At 41.0% G+C, this 17,094-nt stretch overlaps 1 protein-coding gene across 4 annotated transcripts in view; it reads right to left on the bottom strand.

The window, feature by feature from the left end:
• Positions 1 to 17,094, bottom strand: part of LOC120945388 (probable endonuclease 4) — a 118,587-nt gene that overhangs the window by 40,049 nt on the left and 61,444 nt on the right. For all 4 annotated transcript variants that reach the window (XM_040359520.1, XM_040359522.1, XM_040359521.1 and 1 more), the window contains one exon: positions 11,328 to 11,457. In XM_040359520.1, coding sequence (XP_040215454.1) covers positions 11,328 to 11,457 — 130 coding nt within the window. The remainder of the gene's footprint in view (positions 1 to 11,327; positions 11,458 to 17,094) is intronic.

The following is a 17,094-nucleotide window of genomic DNA, read 5'->3' as shown; positions in this document are numbered from 1 at the left end:
AATTATAACGCACATACAGATCCAACTACTTTTAGCTGATCTCCTTGCAGGCCGATTCCCAACCACTGGAAAAATGGATAGCAGGATACAAAAACCACACAAAGGCAGCGCTCGATGGGAATAGCATTACAACTTTTATAGTCTTCAAGTAGGTAACAAAATAAATATTGCACTGGAGATAAAATCGATGTAGCTACATAAACTGTAAAAATGGTGCGCATAATACCAAACAGTACCAAAAGCAGTCATAAAAACATGTAGCCAAGTATGATACTGGTATAAAAATGTGTACAACGATGCCACTGCTGAATCCAGATGAGGAGAGGTTAACATCAGTCCGTCGGCATGTAGATGTCCCATGAAGGGAACTATCACAACTCCCAGTGGATGGCTGTAGAATCCCAGGTTAATAGAGGGAAGTGTAACAGCCCTTGCATATGGCAGATAGTAAGGTCCCGCCGGCATGCAGATATGAAGGCACAGCAAAGGAGCCCTTCAGATGGACGCGGCAAGCCCCGCCGGTGTCCGTGACGTTACTGGATCTCCAACGGAACTCCCTGAAGGCCCAGAAGCCGGCGGAGAGGTGAGTACCAATCAAAAGAATTTTAATCGATCAAAAAGATTTTGATCGATCAAAAAAATTAAAGATTAATCGATTAATTAAAAGTTAATTTGCACAGCCCTACTAAAAAGGCATTCAAATCAACCTCAATGTTCAATCCAAAGGGAGTACAACATTTAACCCTGTGTATCCAAGTCATCTCAAGCTTGGAAATACTTCTTACTAGGGAACCCCCTCGCCAATGCGGGGTATATTTGTCTATACCTAGGAAGATGGTTTTAGAAGGATTTTTGTTGTGAGCCAAAAGGTAGTGCTTGGAAACTGAATGGTTGGTAAAACCACTCAGAATATTGGTGATGTGTTCATTTAATCTGACTGATAAGGGTCTCTTTGTTCTACCGATATACTGTAACCCACAAGGGCATTGGAGTAAGTAAACAACCCCTTCACTAGAACAGGTAATAAAAGGTTTAATTTTAAATTCCTGTGATGTTGACGTCGAAATGAAGCTATGTGATCGTCTATGGGTGCAACCATTAAGGGAACACACGTGACAATTTCTACATTGAGGCCGGAATCACACTAGTGCGTTGCTTTTTTGAGCTGCGTTGTCGTTGCAGATTTCTCTAGAGGGTGTTCTGCAGATCAACTGCGGTTTAGCTGCAGATCAGGTGCGAATTTGGAGACCTGGGAGAACTTCCGGGTGAGAGGAGAGTGGGGGAGAATTGTATTGAGCTGAATGAGAGAAACTCCTGCAGAGAACTGAACACATGTGCGAATCAGATGCGTACCCATAGAAGATAATGGGACTGAATTCGCACCGCAAGACATAAAAACCGCATGCGGTTTGGAGGCAATACGCAGTGCGGATGCATCGCACATATGTGAACCAGCCTCATTGAAAACAATGTATTTTGAAATGTCCTGCGAATTAGATGCGGTTTAAACCGCACTCAATTCGCATAGGTGTGAACCTGGCCTGATAGAAACCTGTAAAGGTGTTAAGAAAGGTCATTTTAGTGGGTGGAGGTTTTATGACATTCGGGGCCAGCCTATGTCTGAGTGCTGGAGCCCCTCTAAAAACTACCTGGGGAACCGGAGGTAAGGTGGACCCAAGTACAGAATCATTCCTCAAGATATGCCAATGTTTTTTGACCAATTTTTTAATACTATGATGTTGGGCCGAATAAGTGGTCAAAAATGGTACCATTGAAAGATTTTTGTCTTTAGGGGGCCTAGTTACAAGAAGGTTATTCCTATCAATTAGTTTGACTTCTTCAAGAGTAGCACTAAGAGAGCTAGCTGTATAACCTTTCTCTAGAAATCTTTGGGTGAGAATGCTCGACTGATCAAGAAATTCCTGATCTTCAGTACAGTTTCGTTTAATTCTTAAATACTGGCTTTTAGGCACAGATTCTAACCAGGGTTTATGATGACAGCTGTCTACTGGTATGTATGAATTCCGATCTGTGTTTTTAAAGTGAGTCGATGTGATAAACTCATTATGACAGATGGAAATTTTCAAATCTAGGAAATGAATATTAGATTGGCTGGCTTCAAAATCAAGATGTATACCTCTGGGATTGTTGTTTAAGGACTCCATAAAAGACTGAAGGTCTTCTAGAGAGCCATCCCAGAGGAGGAGGATGTCCTCGATGTACCTTCTCCACAGCTTGAGCTGTGGTTTCTGGCTAACATAGACGACATCCTCCTCCCATAAGGCCATGAAAAGGTTGGCCAAGCTGGGGGCATATTTAGCCCCCATAGCGACGCCTCTATCCTGGCGATAAAACTGATTTTGGAACCAAAAATAGTTCCTTGAAGCAGCAAAATAAAGTAACTCCAAAATGAAACATATTTGTTCATCACATAGGCCAGAATCACGTCTTAGGTAATATTCTACTGCAAACAACCCGAGATCATGGGGAATTATGGTGTACAGCGATGTCACATCAGCTGTGACAAGCCATACACCAGGAGTGGGTTTAAGCTCTGACAGGATGTTAATAACATGCCGTGAGTCTTTGAGGTGCAACGGCATAGTAATCACCAAGGGCTGGAGAAAAAAAATCTATATACCTGTCCACCCGGGAAGTGAGGGAGTCTACCCCACTCACTATGGGGCGTCCCGGGGCGCTGTACACCATAATTCCCCATGATCTCGGGTTGTTTGCAGTAGAATATTACCTAAGACGTGATTCTGGCCTATGTGATGAACAAATATGTTTCATTTTGGAGTTACTTTATTTTGCTGCTTCAAGGAACTATTTTTGGTTCCAAAATCAGTTTTATCGCCAGGATAGAGGCGTCGCTATGGGGGCTAAATATGGAGGAGGATGTCGTCTATGTTAGCCAGAAACCACAGCTCAAGCTGTGGAGAAGGTACATCGACGACATCCTCCTCCTCTGGGATGGCTCTCTAGAAGACCTTCAGTCTTTTATGGAGTCCTTAAACAACAATCCCAGAGGTATACATCTTGATTTTGAAGCCAGCCAATCTAATATTCATTTCCTAGATTTGAAAATTTCCATCTGTCATAATGAGTTTATCACATCGACTCACTTTAAAAACACAGATCGGAATTCATACATACCAGTAGACAGCTGTCATCATAAACCCTGGTTAGAATCTGTGCCTAAAAGCCAGTATTTAAGAATTAAACAAAACTGTACTGAAGATCAGGAATTTCTTGATCAGTCGAGCATTCTCACCCAAAGATTTCTAGAGAAAGGTTATACAGCTAGCTCTCTTAGTGCTACTCTTGAAGAAGTCAAACTAATTGATAGGAATAACCTTCTCGTAACTAGGCCCCCTAAAGACAAAAATCTTTCAATGGTACCATTTTTGACCACTTATTCGGCCCAACATCATAGTATTAAAAAATTGGTCAAAAAACATTGGCATATCTTGAGGAATGATTCTGTACTTGGGTCCACCTTACCTCCGGTTCCCCAGGTAGTTTTTAGAGGGGCTCCAGCACTCAGACATAGGCTGGCCCCGAATGTCATACAACCTCCACCCACTAAAATGACCTTTAACACCTTTACAGGTTTCTATCAATGTAGAAATTGTCGTGTGTGTTCCCTTAATGGTTGCACCCATAGACGATCACATAGCTTAATTTCGACGTCAACATCACAGGAATTTAAAATTAAACCTTTTATTACCTGTTCTAGTGAAGGGGTTACTTACTCCAATGCCCTTGTGGGTTACAGTATATCGGTAGAACAAAGAGACCCTTATCAGTCAGAATAAATGAACACATCACCAATATTCTGAGTGGTTTTACCAACCATTCAGTTTCCAAGCACTACCTTTTGGCTCACAACAAAAATCCTTCTAAAACCATCTTCCTAGGCATAGACAAATATACCCCGCATTGGCGAGGGGGTTCCCTAGTAAGAAGTATTTCCAAGCTTGAGATGACTTGGATACACAGGGTTAAATGTTATACCCCCTTTGGACTGAACATTGAGGTTGATTTGAATGCCTTTTTAGACAATTTATAATCTATTTTGTATCTATGTGAACTCTGAGTTTGGGCTGTTTTTTGCTATATTACCTAATGGGGTGGGTTTTTTGTTTTTTTCTCAGCTCCCAAACTAATGAGAGAAAGTTAATAATTACTATATCATATTTTCTCTAGAAAATTGGTACAATTTTTATATGGTACTCTTTTTCTTTCTTCTCTTTTCTTTTATATATTAAATTTTCATTTTTATTTAACATGCAGCAATGCAGGCTGCATATAAAGTTCTATATGCCTAATCTCATACCTGTATTTACTTGATAGGTTAGAGGTTTTACTACATATGATTAAAAATTATTATTTTTATTTTTGCCTGTTTTTTATATATATATATATATATATATATATATATATATATATATATATATATATATATATATATATATATATATATATATATATATATACTTTCTTATGACATAAAATCATTCTGTCATAATTAATCTCATTATTATATTTTGAGCCTGATTTTTATTCAGCAATATATGCTCTTTAAAAGATCTGCATATATGTATTATATTTGTGACGCCTTTTGAGGTTAGAGCATTTTTATTTATATTTTTATTTTTTATGTCTTTATTTTTCACTTTTTCATTTTTCCTTACTCCCGTTTTTTAAAGCAATTTAAAAAATAAATTTGAAAGTTATGAGCTCAAAGTCGGATTTCTTGACTCAGTTCAGGGCTTCTAATTTTTCCTCTTTTTTGTGTTGATGTAATACTATACATTGATTCTTGTTATGTGACCTTTCGGGACACCGTGGCTGTCAGCTTTTCTGTGTCTGGGCCTTGCGGTGTATTGTGGCTTCCTGGCATTGGTTGTTCACATCATGTGACACCTACAGGCCGCTCTCCACTTCGAGGCTTGGTTTCATGCTGTGTACTATTTAATGCGATGCGTCAGTGCGTCACCCGTTCCCCAGACGTCACATCTGACGAAACGTACATCGGGTAGGGGGCGCTCTGACGCACTGCGTTCTACAGCGTTCTAGGACGGGTGTTCGTTTAAGCCGGCCGGCTTATATTTTATCCAATTTTGATCGACTTTTTTGTAAGTGTATCTTTTTATCTATCAAATATCTGTCCCTATGGTACTTCACTATTGTTGGGTCATTTCATTATCTTTTTCGGTGGTTGAAATTGCCGTTGAAATCGAGGGAGACCTATATCATACTGACTGAGGATAGCTCCATAAAGGCCCTGGCTGGGGTGCAGCCACAAGCATTTTTGTATTATCAGTCTGGTAAGAGTATATATTTGTGGTGTTCCCTGTCGGTGGAGGTTCTTCATTCCGGTGTGCTATCATAAGATCTGACATCATTATTTACGGTACATCACTATGTGAGTTCTCTCTCCCGGTATTTCTATGTTACTCCATCTATTGGAAGGATTTCCATTTCAGAATTGGATTACAGCTTCACTTAAAGACCCTGGCTGGGGTTCAGCCGCAAGCTTCTTATTGCTTGCCTTTTGGTAAGCATACATCTTATTTACCTTCTGGTGCCGATCACGTTGGTTTCACTTGCACATTTTTTGCACGTTTTTCCCTACAATTTTTAAGGACTTGATTGGACTATTATTGTTTGGACTCAGTTATTTTGAATGATCAAATTCAACTATTCACTATTATTAGCGCAACTTATTTTTTTTTATATTAACAGACTTTATCTGACTGCTATACCCAATGATCCGAAACCATGCTTACTGGGGATTTTGGACGACATCTCCACGGATGACAATAGCAGGCAGGCCATAGCGAGGGCTCTGTTTCAGGCCCGCAGGCTGATCCTTCGATGTTGGAAGGCGGTTGAGCCCCCAACGTTGAAGGAATGGATTACCCAAAATAGGTGATACCATAAGAATGGAGAAGTATATCTATCAACACAGGGATTGTTCGGGAAAATTTGATAGGCTGTGGGCTCCATGGTTGGATACCCCTGGTCTGTCCCCGGTTGATTTGGTCATGGATAGGCTGTTTAGATAGTTGATGGGTGGACAGGCGGGAGGTAGGGCGGACGGGGAATAAGACTCATTACGTGTATGTATTTTGAATGCCGGGGCGATCTGTTGCAGGAATGGCACCTTTTAACTGTAATGATTGACATGTATAATATGTGATGGCAGTGGTTGCTATGTAAACTGTCTGAATATATCTTTTGAGCTGATATCTGAACTGTTGGAATTATTTTGTGTCCTATATGTGAGCTGTGCACTAGCTGTGGATTTATTTTCTGTTTCTTTTTTGTCTCAATAAACATCTTTGATTAAAAAAAAAAACTGGACCTGAGATCCTACGTTTCTTCAAAATGTGGGTCTCAGTAGCCAGGCCATCAAATTTAGTTTTTGTAAGGAAGGATGGAACACTGGACCCTGCGACAGCAAGTCGTGCCGAAGCGGAAGCTTCCAAAGTCTTCCTACCGCCATCTTTATGATTTCGGCATACCAGGGCCTTCTGGGCCAATTTGGAGCGACTAGGATTACTGGAATTCCCTCATCTTTGATCCTGCGTAGTAGTCTTTGTAAGAGGGGGATCGGAGGGAATGCATAGATCAGTGGGAACCGATTCTAGGGAATTATCAGAGCATCTGACCCATAGGCCAGAGGATCTCTCGTCCTGGACACAAAGTTGTCCAACTTCTTGTTGAACCTGTAAGCTAGCTGGTCTACATTCAGGGTCCCCCATTCCTGACATATGTCCTGAAAGATGAAAGAAAGAAAGGGTTGGGACTTTAAATGAGATGCGTGTTGATGCAAACAGTATGTATAAGTAAATAAGTAAAATTGTATGCCTCATTGAGGAAACTAGAAAAGTTTAGTTAGGACCACAGTAATGCAGAGAGCCTTGTAAGCGGCCTGTGGCTTATCCATATATTTGCAAATGTGTGCAACCAATCCTCTGCTTTTAACATACGAAGTTAGACAGTTGAATTCGGCTTGCAATTTGGTTGGCAAGTTTGAGCCTGGTTATTACGCTATACAATTTTACTTATTTACTTATACATACTTGTTTGCATCAACACGCATCTCATTTAAAGTCCCAACCCTTTCTTTCTTTCAACTTTTAGGGATGGAGGCATGTGTTATTCACATGCCTCATTCTAAGTCCCAAACCCAGTTCCATGTTATGTCCTGAAAGACATCGGGGTGGAGAGACCACTCTCCTGGGGACAGCGGCTGGTGACTTAGATAGTCCGCTTGCCAGTTATCTACCCCTGGAATGAAGATTGCAGAGAGACAAGGAACATGATCTTCTGCCCATGCCAAAATTCGATTCACCTCTTTCTGAGCACCTTGACTGCGGGTGCCTCCTTGGTGATTCATGTAAGCTACTGCAGTAGCATTGTCATATTGAATCCCAGGGTTGGAGCAATCCTTGGGAGGATGGCCGGACCTCCTTGAATACGACAGCAAAGCTTCATCAAGACGCTTTTTTGTACTCTTTTACTGGTAATGATCGATTTTAATCAATATTTCTTATATCACCTATATACTGCAATGTTTTCCTTCCTCCACCCCCACCCCTTTTCTAAATGAAAGGTGTCTCTACATATATGGAGATTAGGGTGGGGCAGATGTGTGGATTAAAATATGCGAATATGTTTAATATAATTTTTTGCAATTTTCTTTCAGTCACAACCTAAATACCTGAAGAAGACCATTATGGTCGAAACGTGTCAGGATTATTGTCTATATATGCAATGTTTATTGTATCTAGCTGTATAAATCATTTGTTGTGTACTGTAAATATTATGTGAATTTTTAATGTCCTTTGTGATGTTGCAACTCATATCCTATTTATACCCCCCCAGTCCCTCTTTGATACATGTGAATAAATACTATTTTCACAAATTGCATTTAACTCGTCACTTTAGCTGCCTAAAAACCCCACTTGGGAAACTTTCTCCGTTGAGGAACATGATCTTCTGCCCATGCCAAAAATTGATTCACCTCTTTCTGAGCACCTTGACTGCGGGTGCCTCCTTGGTGATTGATGTAAGCTACTGCAGTAGCATTGTCAGATTGAATCCAAACAGGGTGGTCCTGTAACCTGTGTGTCCAGGTTCTGAGGGCTAGATATACTGCCCAGATCTCCAATATGTTGATGGGCAGGCTCTCTTTGGTCTTGGCCCAGGTTCCCTGGGCTGAAGATTCTTCTAACACTGCTCCCCAGCCCAACAGGCTGGCAACCATAGATACCACCTTCCAGGTGACTGGGAGAAAGGATCTTCCTTTCCGCAAGTTCTTGGTCTTTAACCACCAACTGAAGCTTTGGCGCACTTTGGAGACAGGCGCATGGGTAAATACAGAGCTTGGGTCTTCCTGTTCCAGGCGGCTAAGATACTGCCTTGAAGTAGTCTTGAATTAAACTGGGCGTAAGGGACAGCCTCAAAGGTGGCCACCATCTTCCCTAAAAGCCTCATGCAAAGGCAAATAGACGTTCTCTTTTTTGCCTTGACCTTGTGGATCAGGTCCTTTAGAGACTTGATCTTTGGCTCTGGCAGGAATACCCTGCTTTGGGCTGTGTCTAGGATCATGCCCAAACACTCTACCCTTCTTTGGGCTAGTAGAGAGGATTTTTGTAAGTTTACAATCCCTCCTAAATGCTCCAAGTACTTTACTGTAGTGAGCACAGCCTGATCTAATCCTGCCACTGACTGATCTATCACAAGTAGATCATCTAGATAGGATGTTACTGCTATGCCCTGTGTCCTCAGATTTGCCAACAGAGGAGCTAGTACCTATACTATACTCTGGGTGCGGTAGCCACACCAAAGGGTAGAGCCACAAACTGGAAGTGGCGATGTTCTACTCAAACCTTAGGAATCTTTGGGGAGCAGGATGGATAGGCACATGTAAACATGCGTCCTCGATGTCTATGGACGCCATGAATTCTCCGCCTTGTAGAGTGGCGACCACTGATTGAAGAGTTTCCATTTGAAAATGGTGAATGTTCAGAAACCGATTTAGAGATCTTAAATCCAGAATGGGTCCGACGTCTCCATTTGTCTTTTGAATCACAATGAGGTTTGAATAAAAACCTAAACCTTGCTCCTTTAGGGGTACTTCTGTGATCACCCCTTGAGACAGCAAGTGATCCAATCCTGAAAAATGATTCTCTTTTTAGTGGATCTTTGGAGAGTCTTGAACTTCGAAATTTGAGAAGATGGGATCTCTTGAAATTCCAGCTTGTACCCTAGGGATACTGTGGATACTACCCATTTGTTCTGGATTTCTATCTGCCATGCCGATGAAAACTGACAAAGCCGTCCCCCCCACTCGGCTGAGCGGGGGCGCCCCTTCACAGAGAGGCTTGGAGGGTCTTGCTTATACGCTCTTGAACCCCACGGCTTCTTGTTCTTCTGAGCCTGATTTCCATTGGCCTTTGTGGCTGGCTGAAAATGCCGTCGCCACTGGCTGGAGGCAGGTTTTCCAGGAATCGGGGAAAGAGAGGCCCAGGCTTTATCGGAGAAGCTGGTATACCTGATCGCGATAATGGCTCATCCTGTACAGGTGTGTCAATTAACACTGGTGATGAAGGTACTGAGCCAGCACTGTTAGAGCCTTCCGTCTCAAGCAGCAATGCTTAAGTAAAGCCGAGGTACCCCAAAGCATACTACTAAGCTCAGTTTAGCAATCTACATAAAGTAGTAAAGTAAGTATGCAAACACACAGTTTTAATGCATAAGTAAGTGTCTTCCCGGTAGTACCCAGCCCATCCACCTGGAGTATTACTTCCCTGTAATGCTGCTGTGTCCTTCAAAGAGAGAGCTTGCTGGCCTATGCATTTGCAGACGTTTTTCCCATGCGCACGTGCCCCCGTCGACAAAGCAGGCTCGCGCGACCTGGGGCTATGGCGGCGGCTCAGGGGTGAGGAAAGCTCTCTCCTTATGGCTGCAAGGTTCCCCTGTCCGAAGGAGCTGACACTACTAAGCATTGTGAATTTTTCAAACTCAACTCTACTCCCCCCAGTGGCGGCTTTAGAGAAGACACTCCCACATAGGAAAAGGTCCTTAACATATACAATTTATGACTCTTAACCACTTACCTTTATCCCTGCCGCAGGTTTGGTTTTACTTCAGACAGTTATCAAACTTTACCCCTCATGGCGGGCATTGTGTGCCAGCCTTCAGGGATATGGGTTCCTATTTAAAGGATACCTCTCCCCTGGGCCTTGGAAAAGACTCTGACCAGGACTTTTTGCGAAGTAGCGAAAGTGCTGGATTCCCAGAGCCCAGTCCTCCAAAGAGAGACATTACAGGCGACGCCTCGTGCATGAGGCCCGGATCCCATCCAGTTTTGGCCTATTTTGGCATCTTGGATGGGTCCAAAAGCATAGCTCTTTTTAACCCCAAAGGGTCTCTTTGGCAGAGATTTCCATTAGCATCCTATCCAACACCTTTTGACACTGGCGAAAAAACTGAGGTACTTCACTGATGGTAGGGGAACTGTCTTCAATTGGTTGTGCCAGTGTCCAATCACCACTGGTGACCCTTAACCCATTATGTAATGACTGGCTCTGTGTCCAGTGGTGTACGATAAAGAAATATACTTTTATATAAGGTCCAGATTATATTGTTAAAATTTCTACTCGATTTAACATTTCTATCTATTGTTTTAGATGCATTTATTAATTACCAAGCAGGAGAGCTTTAGTAATTCAGTAATATATTCAACTAAAGGTACCAAGACAAACTGCTGATAATTTTTTTTTTATCACATTGGTACTGTCGGACAATTTTCTATTATATGTTCACATGTACATCTGTATTTATTTTCCTATATCTATGTATTTGCATTTTATTTTCTATATATGAATGCGTTGCTATTTCCATGTTGTTAAACTTAAGTCTACACAATGCATTTTACATCCTTATATATATATATATATATATATATATATATATATATATATATATTTATTTATATTTTTTTTTTATGCACTTGCTGTATATATGAAAATTCATGTAGCTCCCCACCCCCTCAGTACAATTATATTTTATTACCAAGATTTAATATCAGCTACACCAAAAAACAAAATTTCTAATTGTTTTACAGGCTGTGACCCTGACATAATGTCATAAGGAGTACAAAAAAAATGGGTTGGGGAATACTTTCACCAACATAGTCATATAGCACAATAAAAATGTGACATACGATCTAACTATAAAATATATGTTTTTGTTGGGCTTTAAAAAAAAAAGCTACAGAAATAGTTACTAAATTTATATTAACTCACGTGTATGGTGTCTCGAGGATCATAGGAATTTCATTAAAGCGTGGTTCATTCATAACCTGTCTGAACCCCATTACACCAATGTGACCTTGGCCAATATTTTCATGGCGATCAAGTCGGCAGCCAACCTTACCTGTAATGAGATTATAATTAGATTAGAATGTGAGAAGCTCCTATAACATAAAAGCGGAAATTTTTCTTCTTAGGCCAGCCATACACAGAATCTTGGACAGTTTACCAGGAACTGGCCAAGATTCCAATCTTTAATGGGCAGGCTGAATGTACCAAGTTAATTAAGTTGATTATCGCTAGCTGCTGCTATATTTTGTACCATTGTACATTGTTTTTCATATTAAGAGGTAATACAATGTTTAATGTTGAAAATGACCAGAAACATTTTGAAATTCACAGGGCTATCAAATGTTAGATCGAAATACTTTTTTATTTTTGTATGAATACTAAATTTCTTTTAATCTATGTATGGCCAACTTTAGAAATGTAATGTTATGTAAACACAGAGTAAAAGGTACACTGAGTAAAAGGGATGTTAACCACTTAAGCCCCGGACCATATTGCTGGTCGAAGACCAGGCCACTTTTTGCGATTCGGCACTGCGTCGCTTTAACTGACAATTGCACGGTTGTGCAACGTGGCTACCAAACAAAATTGGCGTCCTTTTTTTCCCCACAAATAGAGCTTTCTTTTGGTGGTATTTGATCACCTCTGTGGTTTTTAGTTTTTGAACTATAAACAAAAATAGAGCGACAATTTTGAAAAAAAAATATATTTTTTACTTTTTGCTATAATAAATATCCCCCAAAAATATATAAAAAAACATTTTTTTTTCTCAGTTTAGGCCGATACGTATTCTTCTACATATTTGTCGTAAAAAAAAAAATCGCAATAAGCGTTCGTTGATTGGTTTGCGCAAAAGTTATAGCGTTTACAAAATAGGGGATAGATTAATGGCATTTTTATTAATATTTTTTTTTACTAATGGCGGCGATCAGCGATTTTTATCGGTACTGCGACATTATGGCGGACACTTCGGACACTTTTGACACATTTTTGGGACCACTGGCATTTGTATAGCGATCAGTGCTATAAAAATGCATTGATTACTATAAAAATATACAAAGAAAAAAGTTGCGCTAATGTGCATATAAATAGATGCACTGAAACCAGTGCAAATAGTACAAAGAAAATAAGTGGAAAACAGTGATTAAACCGTGAGCATCTATAAAATATTAAATCTAGTGAACAGTTATAATTTAACCATGGTCCACCATACACCATAAAGTCCAAAAAACGTAAAGCCGATGATAGATGATAGATTGATGATAGAAGCACCTCCACCTCAGTCGCACACTGACTCTTACCGGAACTATAGGATCTCTTAATTACAGGAGATCATAGACAGCAAATAATGATGATATCCTTGAAGCGTGTCTCCAGAAAGGGTCAGTCACAGTGTTGAATTGCCTCAAACCAGTGTACCAATGCGGGAGAAGGAAAAAGAAGGAACTCGCATAGCGTAAAATCCTTGAGATTTATTGTAAAATAAAAAGATGTACACTTACATCAAGCTGTAGATATAAAAGACATCCTCCTCCCACTTGGCCATGAAGAGGTTCGCCAGACTTGGGGCATATTTAGCCCCCATAGCGACACCCCTATCCTGCCTGTAAAAATGGCCATTGAACCAAAAAAAATTATGGGTAGCCGCATATTCCAGCAGCTTCATAAGATGCGGCTACCCATAATTTTTTTTTGGTTGGATGTGGGAGGAGGATGTCGACTGTGTTCAAACTAGGCCACAGATTGTTCTGTGGGCCCGGTACATAGACGACATCCTCCTCCTATGGGATGGCAAAGAGAGCGATTTATCGCTATATTTATGGAGTCCCTCAATATGAACAATAGGGGGATCCATTTGAGCTACGAGGCAAGTCAAGAGATGGTTAACTTTTTGGATTTGACCATTTCTGTCGGTGGTGATAGCTTTATTACATCAACATTCTTTAAAGCTACAGACAGAAATGCGTTCATACCCAAGGATAGTTGTCATCATGCCTCTTGGCTAAAGCCAGTACCCAAAAGCCAATATCTCAGTTTAAAACGGAATTGTACCGAAGAAATAACCTCTGCTAAACAAGCTAAAGTCCTAACAGATAGGTTTGTAGAAAAGGGATATTCCACAGAATTTTTGTCCAACACCTTGGATGTGGTTAACAATGTAGAGAGAGCTGATCTGTTGAGAGAGAAAACAGACCGAGAGAAAGATAACTTTCGGAGTCCTTTTGTTACCAATTATTCTTGCCAGCATGCCAATGTGAAACATATAGTGAATAAACATTGGCACATTTAAATAAATGAGAAAGTTCTTACTAACATACTACCAGATAAACCCCAGGTGGTCTTTTGGGGAGTGCCCTCTCTAAAGGATAAATTAGCCCCTAATATATTGAATCCTCCCAGTATTGGTTCAATGTTCCTTTCTGGCTTAACCGGATATTATCAATGCAGGAGATGTCAGGTTTGCTCCCTGAACGGATGCAGAGCCAGGAGAACCATCATGTTTAGCTCTATGTGTACTTCAAAGAGCTATTCCATTGAGCCATGTATTACCTGCTCTACTACAGGGGTAGTCTATATGCTTCAGTGCCCATGCGGCCTGCAGTACGTGGGCAGGACCAAACGCCCTCTGCAAGTATGCCTAAATGAGCATATTAATAACATTAGAAGAGGGTATACCAAACATTCAGTGTCCAAGCATTATTTAGTTGCACACAAAAGGGATCCTACTAACACCATTTTTTTGGGTATCGACAAGTTTAGCCCCCATTGGAGAGGTAGTAATTTAGTACGAAACATTTCTAAATTAGAAATGTCATGGGTGTACAAACTCAAGTGTTATACACCCTTTGGCCTAAATATAGAGGTTGATGTCAATTGTTTTATTGATAACTCTTAGGCCCCGTACACACCAGTGGATATGTCCGATGAAAATGGTCGGCGGACCGTTTTCATCGGACATGTCCGCTGCCGGATTTTGGTCTGATGGCTGTACACACCATCAGACCAAAATCCCAGCAAAAAAAAAAGGAGGTGACGTGTCGCGACGTGGCCGCGCCGTCGCCGCAACGACATGCGCGACCCTGGAAGGTCAATGCTTCCACAAACGCGTCGAATCACTTCGATGCATGCGAGGGATGGCGGCCGATCAAACACGTCCGAAGGACAGGCTTCCAGCGGACATGTTTCTTAGCATGCTAAGAAACATTTGTCCGCTGGAAAAAGTCGGCTCGGCCGGGAATCCGGTCCGGTCGGCTGTACACACGACCAAACATGTCTGCTGAAACTGGTCAGAGGACCAGTTTCAGCAGACATGTTCGGTCGTGTGTACGAGGCCTTAGGGTTCATTTATATTATCATTACTTTTTGTCTGATTGTTTGTTGATATTGTTTGGCATACATATAAATTCCCCCTTGTTTGGGCTTTCCGACGCCACCCACCGGTATAGGAGAGAAGTTTATGAGCCAATGTTCTAATTTGTGAACTCGATGTGAGTCCTTTCCAGCCGTTGATTTTAACGGATTTATTTTATTTAATATATCAGTACATGAAGCTGCCTGGGATAATGTGATGCCATCGGTTTGATGTTGTCCCTAGGCTTTGAGAGGTGAAGGGTGTTGAGCGCAATTATTTAATTCATATATTTTTTTTTTGCTCCTCCTCCCCCCTCCCCCTTTCCTTTTATCACTTTTACTGTATTTTATTAATTTCAGAAGTGATTGGCAGTTGCTGAAATCCATTCCGATCTGCCTGAGTGTATAAGCTATGATGGATTGGCAGACTTTAATAAGGCATGCCATCCCTTATATAGTTAAAATTTTATATATGAATTATTTAACGTTTATGTTCGACATTGGATGCAGCGGTGAATGGTCATGTCAGGGGATTGTGTTTTGTCTGCGTGAGATTGCTGGGTGTTATTTTCCTTTGCCCTTAATTTTGGCAGGATAACCAGTGTTAACTCACTCAGACATATATCCCTTTCCCTAAGTTAAAATGGCGCTGGTGTGGCTGTTACAGGACTCACAGCGAGGCTGCACTATACCATTTGTGTTTAAATGCAGTGATTCAGAACGCCGCCTGTATCCCGTGACCACGTCCCCATCGAGACGAAACGTTGGGAGGCGACGTTCTGACGTCACCGCGTCAAGTGATCAGACCTGGAAGATATGGGCTGCATGTTCGAGGAGCCGGCCGGCTTGTGTTTTTGATACTTTTATATCCACAGCTTGATGTAAGTGTACATCTTTTTATTTTACAATAAATCTCGAGGATTTTACCCTATGCGAGTTCCTTCTTTTTCCTTCTCCAGCATTGGTACACTGGTTTAAGGCAATTCAACACTGTGACTTCCCCTTTCTGGAGACACGCTTCAAGGATATCATCATTATATGCTGTCTATGATCTCCTGTAATTAAGAGATCATAAAGTTCTGGTAAGAGTCAGGTGGAGGTGCTTCTATCATCACTGTTTCCAGAAAATTGGGGAATATATACACTTTATGTGACCATCGGCTTTACGTTTTTTTGGACTTTATGGTGTATGGTAGACCATGGTTAAATTATAACTGTTCACTAGATTTAATATTTTATAGATGCTCATGGTTTAATCACCGTTTGTCACTTATTTCAATTTTCTTTGTACTATTTGCGCTGGTTTCAGTGCATCTATTTATATGCACATTAGCGCAACTTTTTTCTTTGTATATTTTGCTTGATGTTGTATAACATCTTTTAGTTGCAGCTTTTTTTCTATATGCCACTTAGAATAAGCGCAGTATCCCTTTTTCCATTATTACTATAAAAATACCACTGGCAGGGAAGGGGTTAACACTAGGGGGCGAGGAAGGGGTTAAGTATGTTCCCTGGGTGTTTAAGGCCCAATTTTTCTGTCCCTGTTTAACAGGGGCGTGTAATTAAAATTTTTGATGCAATACTTTGCAGCGGGCTCATTCCTGCGCTCTAACTAGAGTATCTATGAGGGGTTGCAGTGTTGTGGCACCAGCACCACCACCAACAAAGGCCCCTTTTTAACAGGGGCATGTAATTACAATTCTTGATCTAATATTTTACAGCAGGGCCCATTCCTGCACCCACCAAGAGTAACTGTAAGGACTTACAGTGTAGTGGCATCAGCGCCAGCACCAAAGGCCCATTTTTTCTACCACTGTTCAACAATGGCATGTAAATAGAGTTCTTAATATAATAGTTCACACAGCAGGGCGTTCCAGCGCCCGCCGCTCACCAAGACGAACTTAGGGCTTACAGTGTTGTGGCAACACCAACACCTAGTGCCCAAATTTCTGCAGAGTATATACAGCAGGCCCCTACTTTCAAACATCCAACTTACAAACGACTCCTTCTTGCAAACGGAAGGAGACAACAGGAAGTGAGAGAAAATCTACCCCCTAGGAAGGGCAATTCTCTTCTGTAAGAGGTGTCTCCTGTCCACTGATGCTTTATCACCAATCCTTGTTTCAGTAAAAAAAACAAATTTTCAAAAAATAATTTGTCATTGGGACAGAAAGTGAATGCAATCTTCTGAACCGATGCACACAGACAGCAAAACAAATGTTACAGGGGTGATAACCCTTCTCTATGTTTTCAGAAAAGCTTAAAATAGATTTTATGGCTGGAGCTACACTTTAAAAAAGTACCAGTTCACAATTACAAACAGATTCTACTTAATAAACCT

Source organism: Rana temporaria, chromosome 7, assembly GCF_905171775.1.
Source record: "Rana temporaria chromosome 7, aRanTem1.1, whole genome shotgun sequence".
NCBI lineage: Eukaryota > Metazoa > Chordata > Amphibia > Anura > Ranidae > Rana > Rana temporaria.
This window is presented reverse-complemented; position numbering and strand designations above follow the sequence as displayed.